General features: G+C 40.2%; 1 protein-coding gene across 1 annotated transcript; it reads left to right on the forward strand.

Annotated features, from left to right (window-relative positions):
- The first annotated feature begins 1,688 nt into the window (after positions 1–1,688).
- LOC141629588 (uncharacterized) lies at positions 1,689–14,213 on the forward strand. The gene is made up of 6 exons (XM_074442564.1): positions 1,689–2,725; positions 2,813–3,394; positions 3,668–4,478; positions 12,514–12,651; positions 13,241–13,385; positions 13,936–14,213. The coding sequence occupies exons 1-6, from the start codon at positions 1,689–1,691 to the stop codon at positions 14,211–14,213; spliced, it is 2,991 nt and encodes a 996-aa protein (XP_074298665.1).
- Positions 14,214–19,393: the final 5,180 nt, after the last annotated feature.

Here is a 19,393-nt window from a genome sequence, read left to right on the forward strand (position 1 = left end):
TTCTACGTAATCTTCTATTCCTAATAAAACTACAACAACCCAAAAGAATTCCTTGAATAAGGGGCCGATTTCAGGTGAGGGTCTGAAGACCAAATCGGTCAATGCTATTACTGGAATCCCAGTTCTGAATTTAGGGGAGAATGAAGTTCCACAGTCATTAGTGAAGACGCCGGTTGGTGGCTGGAGTGTAAGACAAGGGGGAAAGAATGTTCTGGTTATGGACACCATTGAGGAAGAAGTGGAGCAACCAGAAATCCTCCAGTTTACAGTGGATGACGTTCAGCCTTAGGTAGATTTTTGGAAGCTCTCTGTTTATTGTTATATTTTGGAAGCAAATCCACCATGGGATGTGATTGAAGGATTTGTTTACAGAGTATGGGGGGATTTTAATATTAACAGGGTTTCGTTTTTGGATAATGGTATTTTTCTGGTTCGATTTAAAACAGCTGAAGATAGGGAAGCTTTGTTGAATTCAGGATACTATCTGTTTGATAACAAACCTATTGTCATTAAACCCTGGGTCCCTGAGGTGGAACTGATTAAGGAGAAAGTGGAAATTGTCCCTGTTTGGGTGAAATTGTACGGTATTCCATTGAAATTATGGGGAGGATGTCTTCCTAGAATTGCAAGACTGGTGGGGAAGTATGTTAAAAAGGACCTAGCTACTGAGGATAGGGTACGTTTAAGTTTTACGAGGGTCTTAGTTGAACTGGGCTTTGATCAGACATTACCTGAGCAGGTGTGCTTCCAGGATGAGACAGGAAAGAAAATTAATGTGCGGATTGAATATGAGTGGAAACCTATCACCTGTTCAGAATGTCAAGGCTTGGGCCATGAGAGTGCTTCTTGTAGGAAGAAAGCTAAGAAACCTGTTGGGGAAATGGGTAAGAAGCAGCAGCAGAAGAAGGTTTGGAGGCCTGTGGTAAAGCCAGTGGAGCAACCTGATGAAACTCTACTGGTTACTTCTGAGGGGTTCCCTCCTCTGTCTGCTGTGCAGGCCACCCCAGCAAAGCAGATTATGAGGCTAAGCAGGCAGGATGGTCCTATTGGAGGAAGGGCAGTGGGTAAGTCTGATGCTTTCTCCTTCATAGATGCAATTAATGGTTTGACTACTCCTAAGAGGAGAGTAGTCCAGAGTGGAAAAAACACTCCTAACCCAACCCCAAATCCAAATGCATAGTCTAGGGTTTTGGAATGTAAGAGGATTGAATGACTTGAATAAACAAAAAGTAGTTAAATGGTTTATGCATAATAATGGAGTTGGCTTGTTTGGACTCTTAGAAACAAAAAATAAAACCTAGTAATCTTTTAAATAAACCTACTACTCTATGTGATGGTTGGAGTGTCTCTACTAACTGTAGTTGGCATAAGGGGGGAGAATTTGGATTATGTGGAAACCGAGCTGCTTTGACATCCAGTTTTTGAATTATGGTCCTCAGTTCATTCATATGATAGTGACTTCAACTGTTGACTCTACTCAGTTTTATTTGACTGTGATTTATGCTTTTAATGGTCTAACTGAAAGAGTGGATTTATGGAAGTTTTTGAAATCTACTGCTGATAACTGTGATCTCCCTTGGCTATGGATGGGAGATTTCAATACTGTTTTATCTCCTGTTGAAAGGTTAGGTGGGACAACTTCTGCTGCAGAGATGGAGCACTTTTAGGAGTGTGTTTCTTTATGTGGAATGGAAGACATTCAGGCTACTGGTGCCCTATTCACCTGGTCTAATAAGCAAGAATCTCAGGATAGAGTATACAGCAGACTTGATAGAGAATTGGGTAATCAGCAATGGCTTGATAAGTTTGGTGACTTCATAGCTCATTTTCATCCTGAAGGAATTTTTGACCACTGTCCTTGTACCATTGTTAATAGGAAAGTGGAGATGAGTGGTAGAAGAAGTTTTAAATATTTTAATATGTGGGGTTTATCTGAGCATTTTCTGGGATGTGTGGACAGTGTTTGGAGAAGGACATATGATGGTACACCTATGTTCAAAGTTATCAAGAAGTTGAAAGCTTTAAAACCAGTCCTAAAGCAGTTGAACAAACATTGTTTTTCAGATATTGAAAACAGTACTAATATTACTAGCTCCCTATTGGAAAATATCCAGAACAAACTGGTGGATAACCCGGGCAATTTGGAGTTGATGCAGCAGGAAATGGAAGTGGCTCATGAGCTGAGGGAGCTTACTGTGGCTAGGGATAGCTTTCTTACTCAGAAGGTAAAGCTCCAGTGGTCCCTAGCAGGTGACATTAACTCTATATATTTTCATAATGCTATAAAGAGAAGAATTATGCTTAATAAGGTTCTCCTAATTGAAGATAAGAATGGTATTAGTTGTACTGATGGGTCACAAATACAAGGAGCTTTCTTCGACTATTATATGGAGCTGCTAGGCACACATAATGATACTGCTGATGTTGATTTTCATGTGGTAAGGAAAGGGAAATGCTGCTCTCCTGAGCACTGTACTATCTTAAGTAAAGCTTTGTCTGCTGATGAGGTTAAACAATGCTTATTCAGTATCCCTAAGGAGAAATCTCCTAGTCCTGATGGGTTTACTAGTCAATTTTATAAAGATGCATGGAGTATTATTGGGGAGGAGATCTGTGCTGCTGTGATGAACTTCTTTGAAACTGGGAAACTACTTACTCAGATTAACTCCACTATTATCACACTCATTCCAAAGATAGATAGACCTACTAGTGTGAAGCACTTCAGGCCTATCTCCTGTTGTAATGTCATTTAAAAGGTCATCTCTAAGCTACTTTGTAACAGACTTGCACTTGTGTTGACTGATGTGATTAGTCGAAATCAAGGAGCATTTGTGAAAGGGAGAAGTATACTTGAAAACATTTTGGTCTGCCAAGATTTGGTCAGATTGTACAACAGAGCTAATGTGTCTTCTAGATGTATGTTCAAGTTAGATCTACAGAAGGCTTATGATACAATTGAGTGGCAATTCCTTGAGCAAATGTTGGCTTCTTTGAGGTTTCTTGCAAAGTTTAGTCACTTACTGATGACTTGTGTCTCCACCTCCTTTTTTTCATTAAGCTTGAATGGGGCTCAGTTTGGATATTTTAATGGGAAGAGAGGATTGAGGCAAGGTGATCCTGTGTCTCCTTTGCTTTTCACCATTTGTATGGAATACTTGACCAGGATACTAGATTTTGCCACACAGAAATGGTACTTCAGATTTCATCCACTTTGTGGGGGGTTAAGATTGAATCATTTGCTGTTTGCAGATGATCTTCTGATGTTCTGTAAGGGAGATGCTAGATCTATCATGCTTCTTTTAAGGGATTATGCAACTTTCTCAGCTTCCTCAGGATTGAAAATTAATACTACTAAGTCTGAGGTGGTCTTTAAAGGGGTGGCTGATGCAGTCAGGCAGGATATACTCCTAGTTTCAGGCTTTACATAGGGAGACCTGCCTTTGAAATACCTTGGGGTTCCTATTCAATCTAGCAGGTTGACTATCCATGATTGTAATGTGTTGATGGATAAGATAGTGCATAAAATTAGGGGCATTGGTGCTAGGAAGCTAAGTTATGCTGGTAGACTGACATTGATTAATTCAGTGTTGAATACCTTACATAATTACTGGTCTTCTATCTTTTTGATTCCTTAATTGGTTATTAAATGAATTGAGGCCCTGTACAGGAACTACTTATGGGATGGGGGAGTTGAACACAACATAGCTCCTTTGGTTGCTTGGCAGAAGGCTTGTACTAGTAAGAAGTGTGGAGGTTTGGGTATTAAAGAGGCAGGAATTCTAAATAAAGCTACTGTAGGAAATCTGGTGCACTGGATTCACATGAAAGCTGATAGGCTTTGGGTACAGTGGGTGGATCATATCTATATACATGGTCAAGACTGGCAAAATTATCATCCTCCTCTGGATTCAAACTGGAACTGGAGGAATGTTTGTAAGGTGAAGGACTTATTTGTTGCAGGGTATCATAATAATCATTGGATTGCAGATCCAAAAGGTTATTCTATCAAGTCTGGTTATTCGTGGTTGCAGGGAGTGCACCCTCCTGTCAACTGGTACCAGGTTGTCTGGGATAGCTGGTGTCTACCTAAACATTCTTTTATGGGTTGGTTAATCAAGCTAGAAGCTCTTAACACCAGGGAAAAACTATTCAGGATTGGAGTTAGTGACACTGATAGCTTTGTCATCTGTGAGCAGTGGACTGAGTCTCATAAGCACCTGTTTAAAGAATGTGCTTTTAGTGCAAGAATCATTACTGGACTTGAGGAGTGGTTACAAGTACAGTTAGATGGAAATACTTCTTACTCATCCAGATTACAGCAGCAGGTCTGCCATTTGGTGATGATGGCATGTTGGTATAATATCTGGATTGAAAGAAACAGATGTATGATTGAATTCAGTATATGTAAGCCGGATAAAGTAGTGAATGAGGTGAAAAAACTAGTTCATATGCGAGTGCAGGGACTGGTTAAAGGGCAGGTTAGTCAGGTGGATGCAGAGTGGCTGAAGCAGTTAGATATAGTTATCTCTAATTGAGTATGCTTGTAATGGAAATTGTAGTGACTGAATTTTGATTAATAGTAATACAAACTCACATTTTACCAAAAAAAAAAAAACTGATAAAAGAAAATACAATTGTTTCTCAAAACTGTCAAAACCAAATGAAATAAACTAAGTTCATGACACTGTGGAAGACTCTAGTGACTCATGTGATGACTCCATCCCAGCTATCCCTTGCGCAAGCCATCTCATACCTGCTCAATAACGGCTCACCATCCCCGAATAGATCACCACATTTTTTAAAACAATTAAACGGGGTCAGTACTGATTACACAAACGATACAACAAAAGCAATACAACAATCCAATCCAACCAAACCAATCTCCATCAAATCACCACACACCTGACTACACACTAAAATGTGTAGTCCTGCCAGAATACTCATCACAATAAGTATTTCACACCGCCAGTGGGGGATCGAAGACGTTCCTACCTAAGCCCCTCTCATCTCATCCAAGCGATAAACCCAAGTTCCTAAATGTGCACATCCCTTCTGTGGTGGGTTCCACAGAAGGCGAATCAAGGGCGTTAAGCCACTCTCGCAAGTGACTCCACTCAGCCGAGGACGCACCTCGTAAACCACGGACAGTTATACAACAACCACATTATACTATCAACAATCACTAACTCCAAATCCAATACCAATATGATATACAACAACAACAACAACAATTAATCAATCAATTATCAACAATGCCATGTAAACAATACTGAGTAGGGAAACCCTACCTGGAATAGCAATCACACGACCGTCACAGCAGCTAATCAATATCGTTCCCCTACGAATCCTCTTCCTATAACACATATGCATACAATTACCACCTAATCAATACAATCCTCCCAAAACCTCCAAATCTACCCAATTAGGGTTTTAAACAAACTTAACAAATCATTATAAAAATTATACAAGAAGCTTACCCTCGACACGACGATCACAACGGCGTAAAGAACAAGATAATCCGACGATCCTAGCGTTGGGATTTGTTAACAACGCGAAGACAACGAACTACGTAACTCCTCTTTTTCTTTGAAAGGTTTTAGAAAGGTTAAAAAGTGATTAGGAAGAATGACGAAAGCCTTTTATATTAATCGCGCGTTATTAACAAAACCGGCTAAAACAACCCGTAATACGCACTTACTCGATCGAGTAAGTGACTTACTCGATCGAGTGCCCCTTAATCGATTGAGTATCACACTTACTCGATCGAGTACCCATCAGGTCAGCTACTGTTTTGCGTAAAAAGATACTTACTCCATAGAGTAAGCCCTACTCGATAGAGTACCCATAGACATAGAAAACCGTAGTATTACAGTCTTCCCTCCTTAAAAAGAACTTCGTCCCCGAAGTTCAACCCATACACAAAAACAAAACATACTATCTCCACTCCGACACAACAACATAACCAAAACTCAAAACAAAACTCTCAACCAACACCCAAACTGACTCAAAGCAACTACTAACTGTACTAAAACCAACATAAAACATACAAAAACCTTATGCGACCATCTCCTACCTCCCTAAAAGAAACATGGTTACGTCCTTGTAACCCTATATACCTGATCAAAAAGAGAGGGATACCGCTCCCTCATAGACTCCTCCGCCTCCCAAGTAGCTTCCTCAACCTCATGGTTAGACCAAAGAACCTTAAGCAACACCATTTTCCCATGTCTAGTTTTCCGAACCTTGCAATCAAGAATCTGTTTTGGCACCTCAAGATAAGACAAGGACTCATCCAACTCTATGTTCTCTACCTCTAACACATGTGAAAGATCGCTCACATACTTCCGTAACTGAGACACATGAAACACATTATGCACTCTATCCAAAGCCGCTGGCAACGCTAACCGGTAAGCAACCTTACCCACACAATCCAAAATCTCATATGGTCCGATAAACTTCTGGCTCAGCTTCCCTTTCTTACCAAACCTCATGACTCCACGCATAGGAGACACTTTAAAAAGAACCTTGTCCCCAACCTAAAACTCTATGTCACGACGGTGTAAATCTGCATAACTCTTTTGTCGATTCTGGGTCGCTTTCATCTTTTGTCTGATCAGCTTACCCTATTCGACCATCTCCTGTACCATCTGTGGTCCTAAAACCACTGCCTCAGCTCTATCATCCCAATAAATCGGACTCCTATACCTCCTCCCATACAAAGCCTTAAACGGTGCCATCCCAATACTCGTGTGATAGCTGTTGTTATAAGAAAACTCAATAAGATCCAACCTATCCTCCAAGCTACCACCAAAATCCATCACACAAGCTCGCATCATATCCTCCAAAGTCTTGATGGTCCTCTTTGTCTGTCCATCTGTCGCGGGATGAAATGCAGTACTCATCTTTAAAGTAGTTCCCATCAACTCCTGCAACTCTTTCAAAAACCGTGATATAAACCTCGCATCTATATCTGACACTATATCCTTAGGCTCCTCATGCAAACGAACCACATGCTTCCTATAAGCCAAAGCTAGCTCTATCTTGGTCCAAGTATCTTTCATCGGCACAAAGTGAGCTGACATGGTCAACCGATCAACTATTACCCATATCATGTTGTTACCCTGTTGACTCGGCAAACCCACTAAAAAATCCATAGAGAGACTCCCATTTCCACTCAGGCACCTCGAGAGACTGAATCTTACTTTGTGGTCATTGCTGCTCTCCCTTAATCCTCTGACATGTCAAACATCGAGCCACGAACTCAGTTGTTTCCTTTTTCATCCCAGGCCACCAAAAAGTCTTCTTCAAATCTTTATACAACTTGTCACCGCCTGGATGTACTGAATATGGTGTGCAATGAGCCTCTGTCATTATCACCTTTTTTAACTCCTCATCATTAGGAACACACCACCTGCCATGAAATCTCACACTGCCATCTGTATGAATAGAGAACCTAGACACTGTCCCTTTCTCTACTCCAGCTCTCCACTCCTCAGTCTTAGGATCCAAAGTCTGTTTCATGCGAATATCATCATAAAGATCTGGCTCCACTGTCAAGTCTACTCTAGCATCCCCTTTCTGTATCATATGTATCCCCATCTTCCCCACCTCATCTCTCAACCTCATCAAAGACATAGATGTACATAGCGAATGCACACTCTTCCTGCTCAGCGCATCTGCAACCATGTTCGCCTTCCCTTCATGGTATATAGTATCCATGTCATAATCCTGTGGGATTTATCTGTATGCATCCCTTTAAATTTAAGGATTATAACGAATAATAAAGTGATGATTACGAGTCATGAAACTAAAATTGCATAAACAAAAGCATAAAGGATTAAGAAACAACCTTCGGTCCTAGCAAATTCGGCCTAAGAACAATATCGGAATGATATTCGCCTATTAGTTGCACCCAAGTTGATATGAGAAATGCTCTTAACTTGTTTGCTAGAATCGATCCACCAAAAATTAACTGATTAATTAGGTTTTTGTGTTTTTTAGATGAGAGGCAAAGAAAATGAGTTAGAATGAAATTAGGTTAGAAAATTCACCACTCATCCCTCTTAAACCATGTATGAGGTAGATTAGGGTAAATTTTTCTTTCTAATTTATTCGGCCCAAATCCCGAAATAGCAAGGAGTATAATCTCCTTATTTTCGGTTATTCCAAAATGTAAAAATGTGTTAAATATAAATTGTCATCTAGTGAGGATCGAACCCATGATCTCTTGGTTTGAGTACCCTCACTATTACCACTATGACACATTCATCTTGTTGATATTAAATATAACCGATTACATTTAATTACGAATTAACATATTAATTCGTCCAAGCTAACATTACATACATTTAATTAAATATAACGTATTATATTCAATTTACGAATTGACAGTTAATTCGTCTCAACTAATATTATTTAATCTTCATTAAATAATTGTCTCATCAACACATTGAATAACTGTTTAGTCATATAAGGCATCAATGTGATTATATTTCTATAACCACATCTCTCAAACACATCCTATAGGTGTGACCTTTAGGGACCAGTTGATCACCGCCATCTATATGATAATAACGTCAAACTTTCTAGCAAGCCAACCGTTATTAGGTAATCGTTAATCAACTGATTAAAATACGAAGTATACCCTTGTGAACCTGTAAGAGATTTACAAATGTTATCACACTAATTTGTGGAGGACACAAGCTCCAATAAACTCCCACTTGTCCTCACAAGTGTATGTGCGATAACCGATTCTCATATCCTAAAATTTCTCCCACTCAATGTAAAACAATTTGCAAATTCCGTATTCACAAAGGTCCTATTTTACAAGTGATCTGCATCAAGAGTGGTTTCCCCGACTAGAGAGTAACTTAACTGATAAACGAATCAACATTCGAGCATGGCCATGCATTTCAGTTACAACTCCTCGAGTGGCCTTGAAAAATAACTATACCTGATAAGGGTTGGATATTTTCCTCAACTCAAATCCTGCAGATGTAAGCACAGTATGAAATGACCCAGAAAAAATCTACTTAGCCTCCATTTACGGCAGACCGTGAGAAAGAAACCAAAGTCACCCAAAAACTGCCTTAATCTCAAGAGACAGTCGATAGTCAAAAGAATCGACTCTAGGAACACAATGGACGTCCAATCCACGACCCGGCACCGAATGTTTTTAAACATTTAGGACTCCATTACGTAGTCACAAAAATTTGTCCTACGAGGTATCGTTATAATCTCGTATTTGTGAACGATCAGTCAACCGTTTCACTTATGGCTCGTTGAACCCACCATCAATCGACTGCACAATATAATAGCCAGAGTTATCAGCTCTTGGAGGCGATTACGGACCAAAACTAATATAATGTAATTCAGTTCACTTTGTGGCATTCAATGTTTTCAGTACAATCCACATGAAAAACAAAATATTATATATTAAAACGATGAAGTTATAAATAGTATATGAAACGATAATGTATCAAATTCATAATCAACTACTACAACTCAGGAACACGTTTAATTCCCATGGAAATGACGTGCCCTACATGCTTATCATAATTCAACGGTTTAGTGAGAGGACCCGTGATGTTATTATCCGTCGCAATCTTGTCTATCACTATCTCCTCTTGCTCCACATAATCACGGATCAGGTGAGCTTTCTGATGTACATGTCTAGACTTGTTGCTAGACTTTGGCTCCTTAGCCTGGAAGATGGCACCTCTATTGTCACAATAGATGGTGATCGGGTCATTCGAACTAGGAACTATCGTAAGTCCTTGTAAGAATTGACGCATCCATATCGCTTCCTTAGCTGCTTCCGAAGCGGCATAGTACTCGGATTCAGTAGTAGAATCTGCTACAACACTCTGTTTGGAACTCTTCCAATCGACCGCAAAGACACCATTAAGAGTGAAGACGAACCCGGACTGAGATTTTGAATCATCTCGATCCGTTTGGAAGCTAGCATCTGCGTAATCGATTGCGCATAGCTTAGTATCGCCTCCATAAGTCAATACCATATCCTTAGTCCTCCGTAGGTACTTGAGGATATTTTTACCAGCTATCCAGTGTGTTTCACCTGGATTATTTTGGTACCGACTCGTCATACTCAATGCATATGCCACGTCTGGACGTGTGCATATCATGGCATACATGATTGATCCTATTGCAAATGCATAAGGAACACGGCTCATGCGCTCAATCCCTTCAGGCATCGTGGGTGACTGAGACTTGCTCAACGGCATCCCAGACGTCATTGGAAGGTTCCTCTTCTTGGAGTTAGTCATGCTGAACTTCTCAAGAATCTTATCTAAATAAGACTCCTGACTAAGTGATAACATCCATCGTGATCTATCTCGATAGATACGGATTCCCAAAATGCGTTGTGCCTCACCCAGATCTTTCATCTGGAAATGGTTCTTCAACCATCCTTTAACCGAAGATAGGAGAGGAATGCCATTCCCAATCAAGAGTATGTCATCGACATACAATATTAAGAATACAATCTTTCTCCCACTCGACTTGATGTATAAGCATGGTTCCTCGACCGATCGAGTGAAACCATACTCTTTTATCACCTGGTCGAAACGATGATTCCAACTCCGAGAAGCTTGCTTAAGTCTATAAATGGAACGTGATACGTGCCTAATGTATAGTCTTTTTAGCCTATTTTATGCACGTATTTCTATGCTTTTATCGTGGTTTTATGCTACGAAATGCCCCGAATATGCTACTTTGGGTTATTTTGTCTTATTTGCAGGAATGAGCCATAAAGTAGTGAAATCAAGCCTTTTACCGCTCGTTTTGCATGCATTTGGAGAAAGAGTAGATTTGAAGTGGAAATGTCGCTGCATTGGAGTGCATGAAGTTGTACTTAAGGCGTTAAAGTCAATCTAGTAGCTGTGTTGAAGAGTATGTTCGATTGAGTGTTCAAACAGGTCGATCGAAAGGAAGCTGCTACTGGAATGCTCGATCGAACAGCCTCCGTGTATGTTCGATCGAAGGAGCTTCTAACGGAGATGTTCGATCGAACAGTCTCGCTGTCTGTTCGATCGAGAAGAATTAACGCAAGGAAGCTCGATCGAGAGCCCATTGTCACTCGATCGAGAAGGCTTATGTCGAGACTTTATTTATGTTATGTTATATTTATTTTATCTTAGATAATAAGTTCTCTGATTATAAATAAGAGATTACCTAGACCTAAGAGAACATCAAATATAATTCACATTACTCAAGTATCACGTTACAACGTTTTGGGCGGCGTTCTTCGCTTCTCCGTCGGATCCCTTTGTAACTTCTTCTCTTCTCTTAGACTTTAATTCTATTTAGTTTTATTCTCAATTCCCTTCTTATTGCCCTTAATTTCTCTCTTTGTTATTTATTTCTCTTATGCTAGTAGATCTCATTAATTCCCTTATTATGCCTCTTGATCTAGTTTATTCGTATATGACTGTTATTGTTAATTCGTTGGCCATGAGTAGCTAATTTTCATTATGCTAAGACTATAGGGGATCCATAATTATGAAGGGAGAGTAATTGATTTATTGGGTTAATCTTTGGTATTTTTTGTTGGTTAAATGCTGCAGTTAATTGTATCCGTCTGGTTGAGTCGACGCAATTAGACCTATAATTCTTAGTGATCCTCGACCTGGACCGAAAGGTTGGAAAAGGCGAGACTAGTAGCGAACAATAGAGTATTGCAGTGAGGGCGAAAGTTAAGCTGTTTACACTTTAGGGTGAATTAAGGACCGAAAGGTGGCGTTCGTTACCCCTTAAACCGTATTTGCATTGACCTGAGACCTAGATTACTTGACCGAATGATTATGGTGAACCGTTTGTTTTAGCTGTTTTCTCTATATCTGTTTAATCCCTTTCTCTTATTCTCTTTTCCTTACTCTTATTAGTTTAGAAAATCACATTTAAAAACCCCCATTTCTGTGACATCCTGACAGACTGAGTTAAACAGATAATTAGCAAAATAGCCTCCCTGTGGATATCGACCCGACTTCCCTAGCTATATTAGTTAGAGCCAGTTGGTATTTTTGATAGGTATACGACTGCCGTGTCAAATTTTGGCGCCGTTGCCGGGGAGGCGACGCTTTTATCTGTTTTAATTTTGTCTGTTTTTCGCCTCAAGGGAAGACTGAGTACCTTGAGGCCGTTCTAATCTTTTTCTTCAGTGCTGTTTTGATAGGTCTACAGGTCTATTAGTCAGTTTTTAGAGAAATATTATCGAAGGGAAGGCTTGAGTACCTTCGATTCTTTGCCAAGATGACGTTCGTTTCCCGACTTATTGCTCAGTTTGAAGCTCAAACTGAAAAATCTGCCAATTGGGAGAGGAAAGATTCTTGGGGTTGTGGTAATTACTATGATGTCGCTCCTCGACCACAACCGTTGCTGCAACAAGGCTATCAACAGCCTTGTTATTTGTCTCCACCGCAACCAACCCCTTCACCTGCTAGGAATGATGAGGTGGAAGAACTGAAGTCAACAATAAATGCACTTGCACTACAGTGTCATAATTTTAGTGCGGAATTTGATAGCCGTATAAAGAAGCTACAGACTCAACTGAATCAAATAGCTGCCGAGCAAGCATATGGGCAACAGGAAATGGTATATGCTGTTTATGCCGAGGGCATCTCGTCTTATGAGGTACCCAATTCGCCTATTAGCGCCGATATTGAAAATACAAGGGTCAATTCCATTGTTCCAGAAGCTTATTGCGTCAATTAAAGAGCTGATATAAGTAAAGAGCTCGATCGAGACCCTGCCAGCACTCGATCGAGAGAATATGGAGGGAATGTGTTCGATCGACACATTGCTGGAGGTCGATCGAACGAAGCTGGAAGGGATCACCACGATCGAACAGGACTCGGATAATGTTCGATCGATCACCGCTGGGAAGGAGAACCTCGATCGAACACGATCACAAAGTCTGCATTCGATCGAGCACGGCTGAAGAACAAAATCTGGATCGAAGCAGTCTCTATGATATTCGATCGAGCAATATGAGTGAAGAAAGCTCTCGATTGAGTCTTGTGATACCTCGATCGAATTGCCTTGCTATGGACAAGACGATACGTCAATAATGCCTATTTCTAATGACGATAAAAAGTAACATATAGTCAACTCCTATTCTGTTCAAGTTCCTTATCCACAACAATTGCTACCACACCGTGCATTCCTGGACCGTATCCGAGATCTCAATGTCGCTGATCACTACAAAGCGATGATTGCCCAGGTACCCTCGTATTCTGAATTTATTGGTCAAATTAATTGGTCTAAGAGGGATATTAGTGATGTTAAGACGGTAATGAATGTTGCTATGACTGAAGAGTGCAGCGCACTTCTTCGAAATGGGACCTTGCCCAAAATGTCTGACCCGGGTCATTTTTCTATACCATGTTCAATAGGGACCCATTCAATTGATAGTGCTTTATGTGACCTAGGAGCTAGTATTAGCGTTTTACCTTTGTCTCTTGCCTTGAAATTTGGGTTGACTAAGTTCACACGCGCTAAAACGATTGTTGCCTAGTGACCATTCTTATGTTCGGGTCAAAGGAGCTCTACATGATGTACCTGTTAGGATCGGGAATTTCTTTATTCCAGTAGATTTTATTGTCTTAAATATACCCGAGGACCGTAACATTCCCGTTATTTTGGGAAGACCATTTTTGTGCACTGCTGGCGTAATTATCGATGTCGGGGTTGGGACACTTACCTTTCAGGTCGGAGGGGAGGACTTGGTTTTTACTAAGTCTGATGACCCTAGGGAACCCATGCACATCACGCCATGTGAGGATGTCCCTCATGAAGAGTTCTTTGATATACCGTCCGATAGTCCTTCCGAGTCACATATTTCATTTCTTTGTTGTAACACCCTCGCCCATTTCGGGAGCGAATTAGAGGAACATTGTTTTGTTTCTCTTTTTACAGGTCTTGACAAGTTCACAGACCCGAGAGGAGAGATGGGTGCTCTTAGCATGAAGCCTGGAACTGCCTGGATAGACGACCCAGGAGGAGGTGTTGATAAGGCTACACCGTCTAGGAAGAAGCTGCGTGATGAGATGATAGATTGGGACCCGGATGCTGTGGGAAGCTGTTGTTCTTACATTGCCAAGCTGTGGAGGCCGGATGTCCGTCTGACGATTGCTGAAGCTACCGCGTCCAGTCAGAGGCCTAGTAGTAGGTCGATGATTTGTGCTGTTGGATAATATGAAAAAGGGTCGTGCGGGACCTCATAAACCAGCGCTCTCCGGGAGGCAGCCCGGACTATTTTATTGAACTTTTGTTGAACTATTTATTTCTCTTTAGCTTTTTGTTGAACTTTAGACGCTGTTTTACGAACTCCTTATGCTTTTCTAGCTTTAAATGCGTGTTTTGCAGGTCAAAGTACTTGATCGAATGGTTTTGTGCTTGATCGAGCACTTTTTTTTGAGGCAGTTTTCACTCGATCGAGTGATATTGTCCTCGATCGACCAAAACCTAAATCATGCTTACTCGATCGAGTGGTTTTCTACTCGATCGAGTCCTTCCAAGCACCAGTTCACTCGATCGAGCTGTTCCAAGTGCTCGATCGAGTAGTTTTGACTCCCAGCTGATGTTTTCCGTCTATGGAGCTACTGTTTGACTTTCCTTGACCTCCCATGTTCATGGTCGGTTTGGGGAGGTCCCTCTATATGACGTTTTGTAAGTTTTCCGACTCCATTTATCCTCTTCTCTTCAGTTTGCATTTCTTTCCCTATTTTTGGTACAATTAGGGCATTGTACGGTTTGGTTTGGGGAGGTATGCATCCATATCTGTGTCTGCATGTTTCTTGCATTTTTGCTTGCACGTTTATTTATTCTCGCATGCATTGTTGTTTTAATTAATTCAAAAAATCATATAAAAATCATAAAATTCAAAAAAATTTCAAAAATTTCATGTTTAAATTGAGTCGGAACGTTTGAACATTGACGCTACTTTGAATCCTTACTTGAGCCCTGCATATTCTTGACATTTAGTTGGCATGATTATGTGCATAATCTACGAGTTTTTGTTTCTCTCTTATCTGAACGAATAGACTTGATTCATTATGTCGACAAGCTACATTACATTCTGAGGTTAGAGCTTTATAAACTGGTGACATTCATGACCGGTTTCATTTAGGATGTGAGTAGTGCTCTCTTTAAGGCATGTAACATTAATTTGCATAAGCATGAGTCTAGTCTTCTTAATACCTGTATGCATTCGGTCTGTGGATGGTGACACATGTTAGGAGAGGTAGTTCCTTTATTTCATCTCACTCGTGAGCCTCACATAGCCAAATTGCCTTTTTGTCCTATTAACTACTTTCTATAATACTTCCTACCCTAGCCGAGCTAGTAACGAGTAGTTGTTGGAATGTGCTATTGCAATAGGGTTATTTTATCTGATTTCAGAGGATGGTGGAAGAATCAAAGGGAATGAAATAAAAGAATTGTTGAGAAAAATGAAACGAAAAATGAAAGAAAAAAAAAACGAAACAAGAAAAGAAAAAAAAAGAGAGAAAAAAAATCGTTTGTGAAAAGAAACTGGTTATGATTTTCACTCCCTAGTCTTATCTATATCTTATGGGGAGTTGACGATTCTTGGTGTTTTGTGAGTTTAGTGCATGATTTTGCACCGTTTCATCTTGCTATATTGAGTACGAAGTTGGGATGCAGTTTATATTTGGATTCGTTGTTGCTAGCCTGGCTATTAACCCCACATATCCAAATTCATTTTAGCCCCTTCTTACCCATTACCTCACTTACCCTAATGTAAGTCCTCGGCATGTGTCTTGGTCATTAGTATGGTTGGAATGCATATGTACGGTTGTAGAGACTTTATTCATGTTAACTGCATGCATGTTCTTATAGGTCGAGTTAGGTGAGTGTCTTACTTCTTCCTATCTTTCACATATATACTCACCTTGTGCCTAATTTTGAGTGACGAGCGACCCGTGAGAATCCGATATCTTTTGAATCTTGCAAGGTCGACGGTCCAGTAAGTTTAAAACATTGATTTAACTCGTTTGTACTTCTCATTTGCCACTTTGTCATTTTGTTGCATTAAATTGGTTTTCGTGGGTGATTTGTAGCTGATGCGTTGGTCCCATTCCACTGTTGTTTCTTAGTTGCATTCATATTTGCTTGGGGACAAGAAAAGGTTTGGTTTGGGGAGACTTGATACGTACCTAATGTATAGTCTTTTTAGCCTATTTTATGCACGTATTTCTATACTTTTATCGTGGTTTTATGCTACGAAATGCCCCGAATATGCTACTTTGGGTTATTTTGTCTTATTTGCAGGAATGAGCCATAAAGTAGTGAAATCAAGCCTTTTACCGCTCGTTTTGCATGCATTTGGAGAAAGAGTAGATTTGAAGTGGAAATGTCCCTGCATTGGAGTGCGTGAAGTTGTACTTAAGGCGTTAAAGTCAATCTAGTAGCTGCGTTGAAGAGTATGTTCGATTGAGTGTTCAAAAAGGTCGATCGAAAGGAAGCTGCTACTGGAATGCTCGATCGAACAGCCTCCGTGTCTGTTCGATCGAAGGAGCTTCTAACGGAGATGTTCGATCGAACAGTCTCGCTGTCTGTTCGATCGAGAAGAATTAACGCAAGGAAGCTCGATCGAGAGCCCATTGTCACTCGATCGAGAAGGCTTATGTTGAGACTTTATTTATGTTATGTTATATTTATTTTATCTTAGATAATAAGTTCTCTGATTATAAATAAGATATTACCTAGACCTAAGAGAACATCAAATATAATTCCTGTTACTCAGTATCACGTTACAACGTTTTGGGCGGCGTTCTTCGCTTCTCCGTCGGATCCCTTTGTAACTTCTTCTCTTCTCTTAGACTTTAATTCTATTTAGTTTTATTCTCAATTCCCTTCTTATTGCCCTTAATTTCTCTACTGTTATTTATTTCTCTTATGCTAGTAGATCTCATTAATTCCCTTATTATGCCTCTTGATCTAGTTTATTCGTATATGACTGTTATTGTTAATTCATTGGCCATGAGTAGCTAATTTTCATTATGCTAAGACTATAGGGGATCCATAATTATGAAGGGAGAGTAATTGATTTATTGGGTTAATGCTGGTATTGTTTTTGTTGGTTAAATGCTGCAGTTAATTGTATCCGTCTGGTTGAGTCGACGCAATTAGACCTATAATTCTTAGTGATCCTCGACCTGGACCGAAAGGTTGGAAAAGGCGAGACTAGTAGCGAACAATAGAGTATTGCAGTGAGGGCGAAAGTTAAGCTGTTTACACTTTAGGGTGAATTAAGGACCGAAAGGTGACGTTCGTTACCCCTTAGACCGTATTTGCATTGACCTGAGACCTAGATTACTTGACCGGATGATTATGGTGAACCGTTTGTCTTAGCTGTTTTCTCTATATCTGTTTAATCCTTTTCTCTTATTCTCTTTTCCTTACTCTTATTAGTTTAGAAAATCACATTTAAAAACCCCTATTTCTGTGACATCCTGACAGACTGAGTTAAACAGATAATTAGCAAAATAGCCTCCCTGTGGAGATCGACCCGACTTCCCTAGCTATATTAGTTAGAGCCAGTTGGTATTTTTGATAGGTATACGACTGCCGTGTCAGAACGCTTAAGCTTGCATACTTTCTTAGGATGTTCAGGATCTATGAAACCTTCAGGTTGCACCATGTACAACTCTTCCTCCAAATAACCGTTTAAGAAGGCGGTTTTCACATCCATTTCCCAAATTTCATAATCATGAAAAGCGGCAATCGCTAAGATTATCCGAATGGAACGTAGCATGACTACAGGAGCAAAAATCTCATCATAATGCAATCGGTGCACTTGAGTGAAACCTTTTGCCACTAGTCGTGCCTTATAGGTATCTGGTTGCGCGTCTACAGAACGCTTTATTTTGTAAAGCCATTTGCACTGTAGAGGTTTTACCTTATTAGGTAAATCAACTAGATCTCATACGTCATTCTCATACATGGAGTCCATCTCGGATTGCATGGCTTCGAGCCATAGCTTTGAGTCGGAACAGGCCATAGCACCTTTATAGGTAGCGGGTTCATTACTCTCTAGGAGTAAAACGTCATTCTCCTCGACCATACCAATGTATCTGTCCGGAGGATGAGAGTCTCTACCAGACCTCCTAGGTTCCTCAGGAATACTAACCGTAACATCAGTTGGAGGAACAACTTCCTCCTTCTGTTCCTCGGTTGTTGGTTCTGGAATCTCCGACAGCTCGAAGGTTCTATTACTCGTCTTGTTCTCGAGAAATTCTTTCTCTAAGAATGTCCCACTAACCGCAACAAAAACTCGATGTTCGGTGGCGAATAGAAGTAATGACCAAATGTTCCTTTTGGATAATCTATAAAGTATGTCTTGACCGATCGCGGGCCGAGCTTATCCTCGTGTCTCCACTTGACATAAGCCTCGCAACCCCAAACCCGAATAAAGGACAAGTTAGGGACCGTTCCCTTCCACATTTCATATGGAGTCTTGTCGACAGCTTTAGTCGGACTTCGGTTAAGTATAAGAGCAGCTGACAAAAGAGCAAAACCCCAGAATGAATCAGGCTTTACCGTGTGACTTATCATGGATCGAACCATATCAAGTAAGGTTCGATTTCTCCGTTCGGACACACCATTCAATTGAGGTGTTACAGGTGGAGTTAACTGCAAAACGATTCCACAGTCTTTCAGGTGTTGATCAAACTCATTTGAAAGATATTCGCCACCCCGATCTGAACAGAGTGCTTTAACCTTTCTACCCAGTTGGTTCTGTAACCTGTTCTGGTATTCTTTGAATTTCTCAAAGGACTCACTTTTATGCTTCATTAAGTAGACATATCCGTATCTACTTAAATCGTCCGTGAAAGTGATAAAATATCTATAGCCATCTTTAGCGGTAATTGACATAGGTCCACAAACATCAGTATGTATGAGTCCTAATAGGTCACTGATGCGCATTCCAACACCTTTGAAGGAAATTCGAGTCATCTTGCCAATGAGACATGATTCACACGTGCCATATGTAGAAAAATCGAATGCGGGAATAGTCCCATTATCGATGAGTTTCTTCACGCGTTTCTCATTTATGTGTCCCATTCGACAATGCCATAGATAGGTTTGATCTTTGTCACCAACCTTTATTTTCTTATTATTCACGTGTAATACTTCTGTGGTTTGGTCTAAGATGTAAATTCCATTCAAGGAAACTGCTTTGCCATAAATCATTTCATTGAAAGAGAAAATACAGCTATTATCCTTTATTGAAAATGCAAAACCGTCTTTAGCAAGTACGGAAACTGAAATAATGTTCTTAGACAAACTGGGTACATAGTAACAGTTATATAAAAATAACTCAAAACCACTAGGGAGTTGGATTACATAT

The sequence above is a fragment of the Silene latifolia genome, chromosome Y (genome assembly GCF_048544455.1).
Source record: "Silene latifolia isolate original U9 population chromosome Y, ASM4854445v1, whole genome shotgun sequence".
Lineage (NCBI taxonomy): Eukaryota > Viridiplantae > Streptophyta > Magnoliopsida > Caryophyllales > Caryophyllaceae > Silene > Silene latifolia.

Coding starts and splice junctions, on each gene's coding strand:
- LOC141629588 (XM_074442564.1), top strand. CDS start 1,689: ATGGAAGACATTCAGGCTACTGGTGCCCTATTCACCTGGTCTAATAAG. Junction 3,395..3,667: donor GGGGTGGCTGATGCAGTCAG/GCAGGATATACT, acceptor GGCCCTGTACAG/GAACTACTTATGGGATGGGG. Junction 4,479..12,513: donor AGGGACTGGTTAAAGGGCAG/GTTAGTCAGGTG, acceptor CTTGCACTACAG/TGTCATAATTTTAGTGCGGA.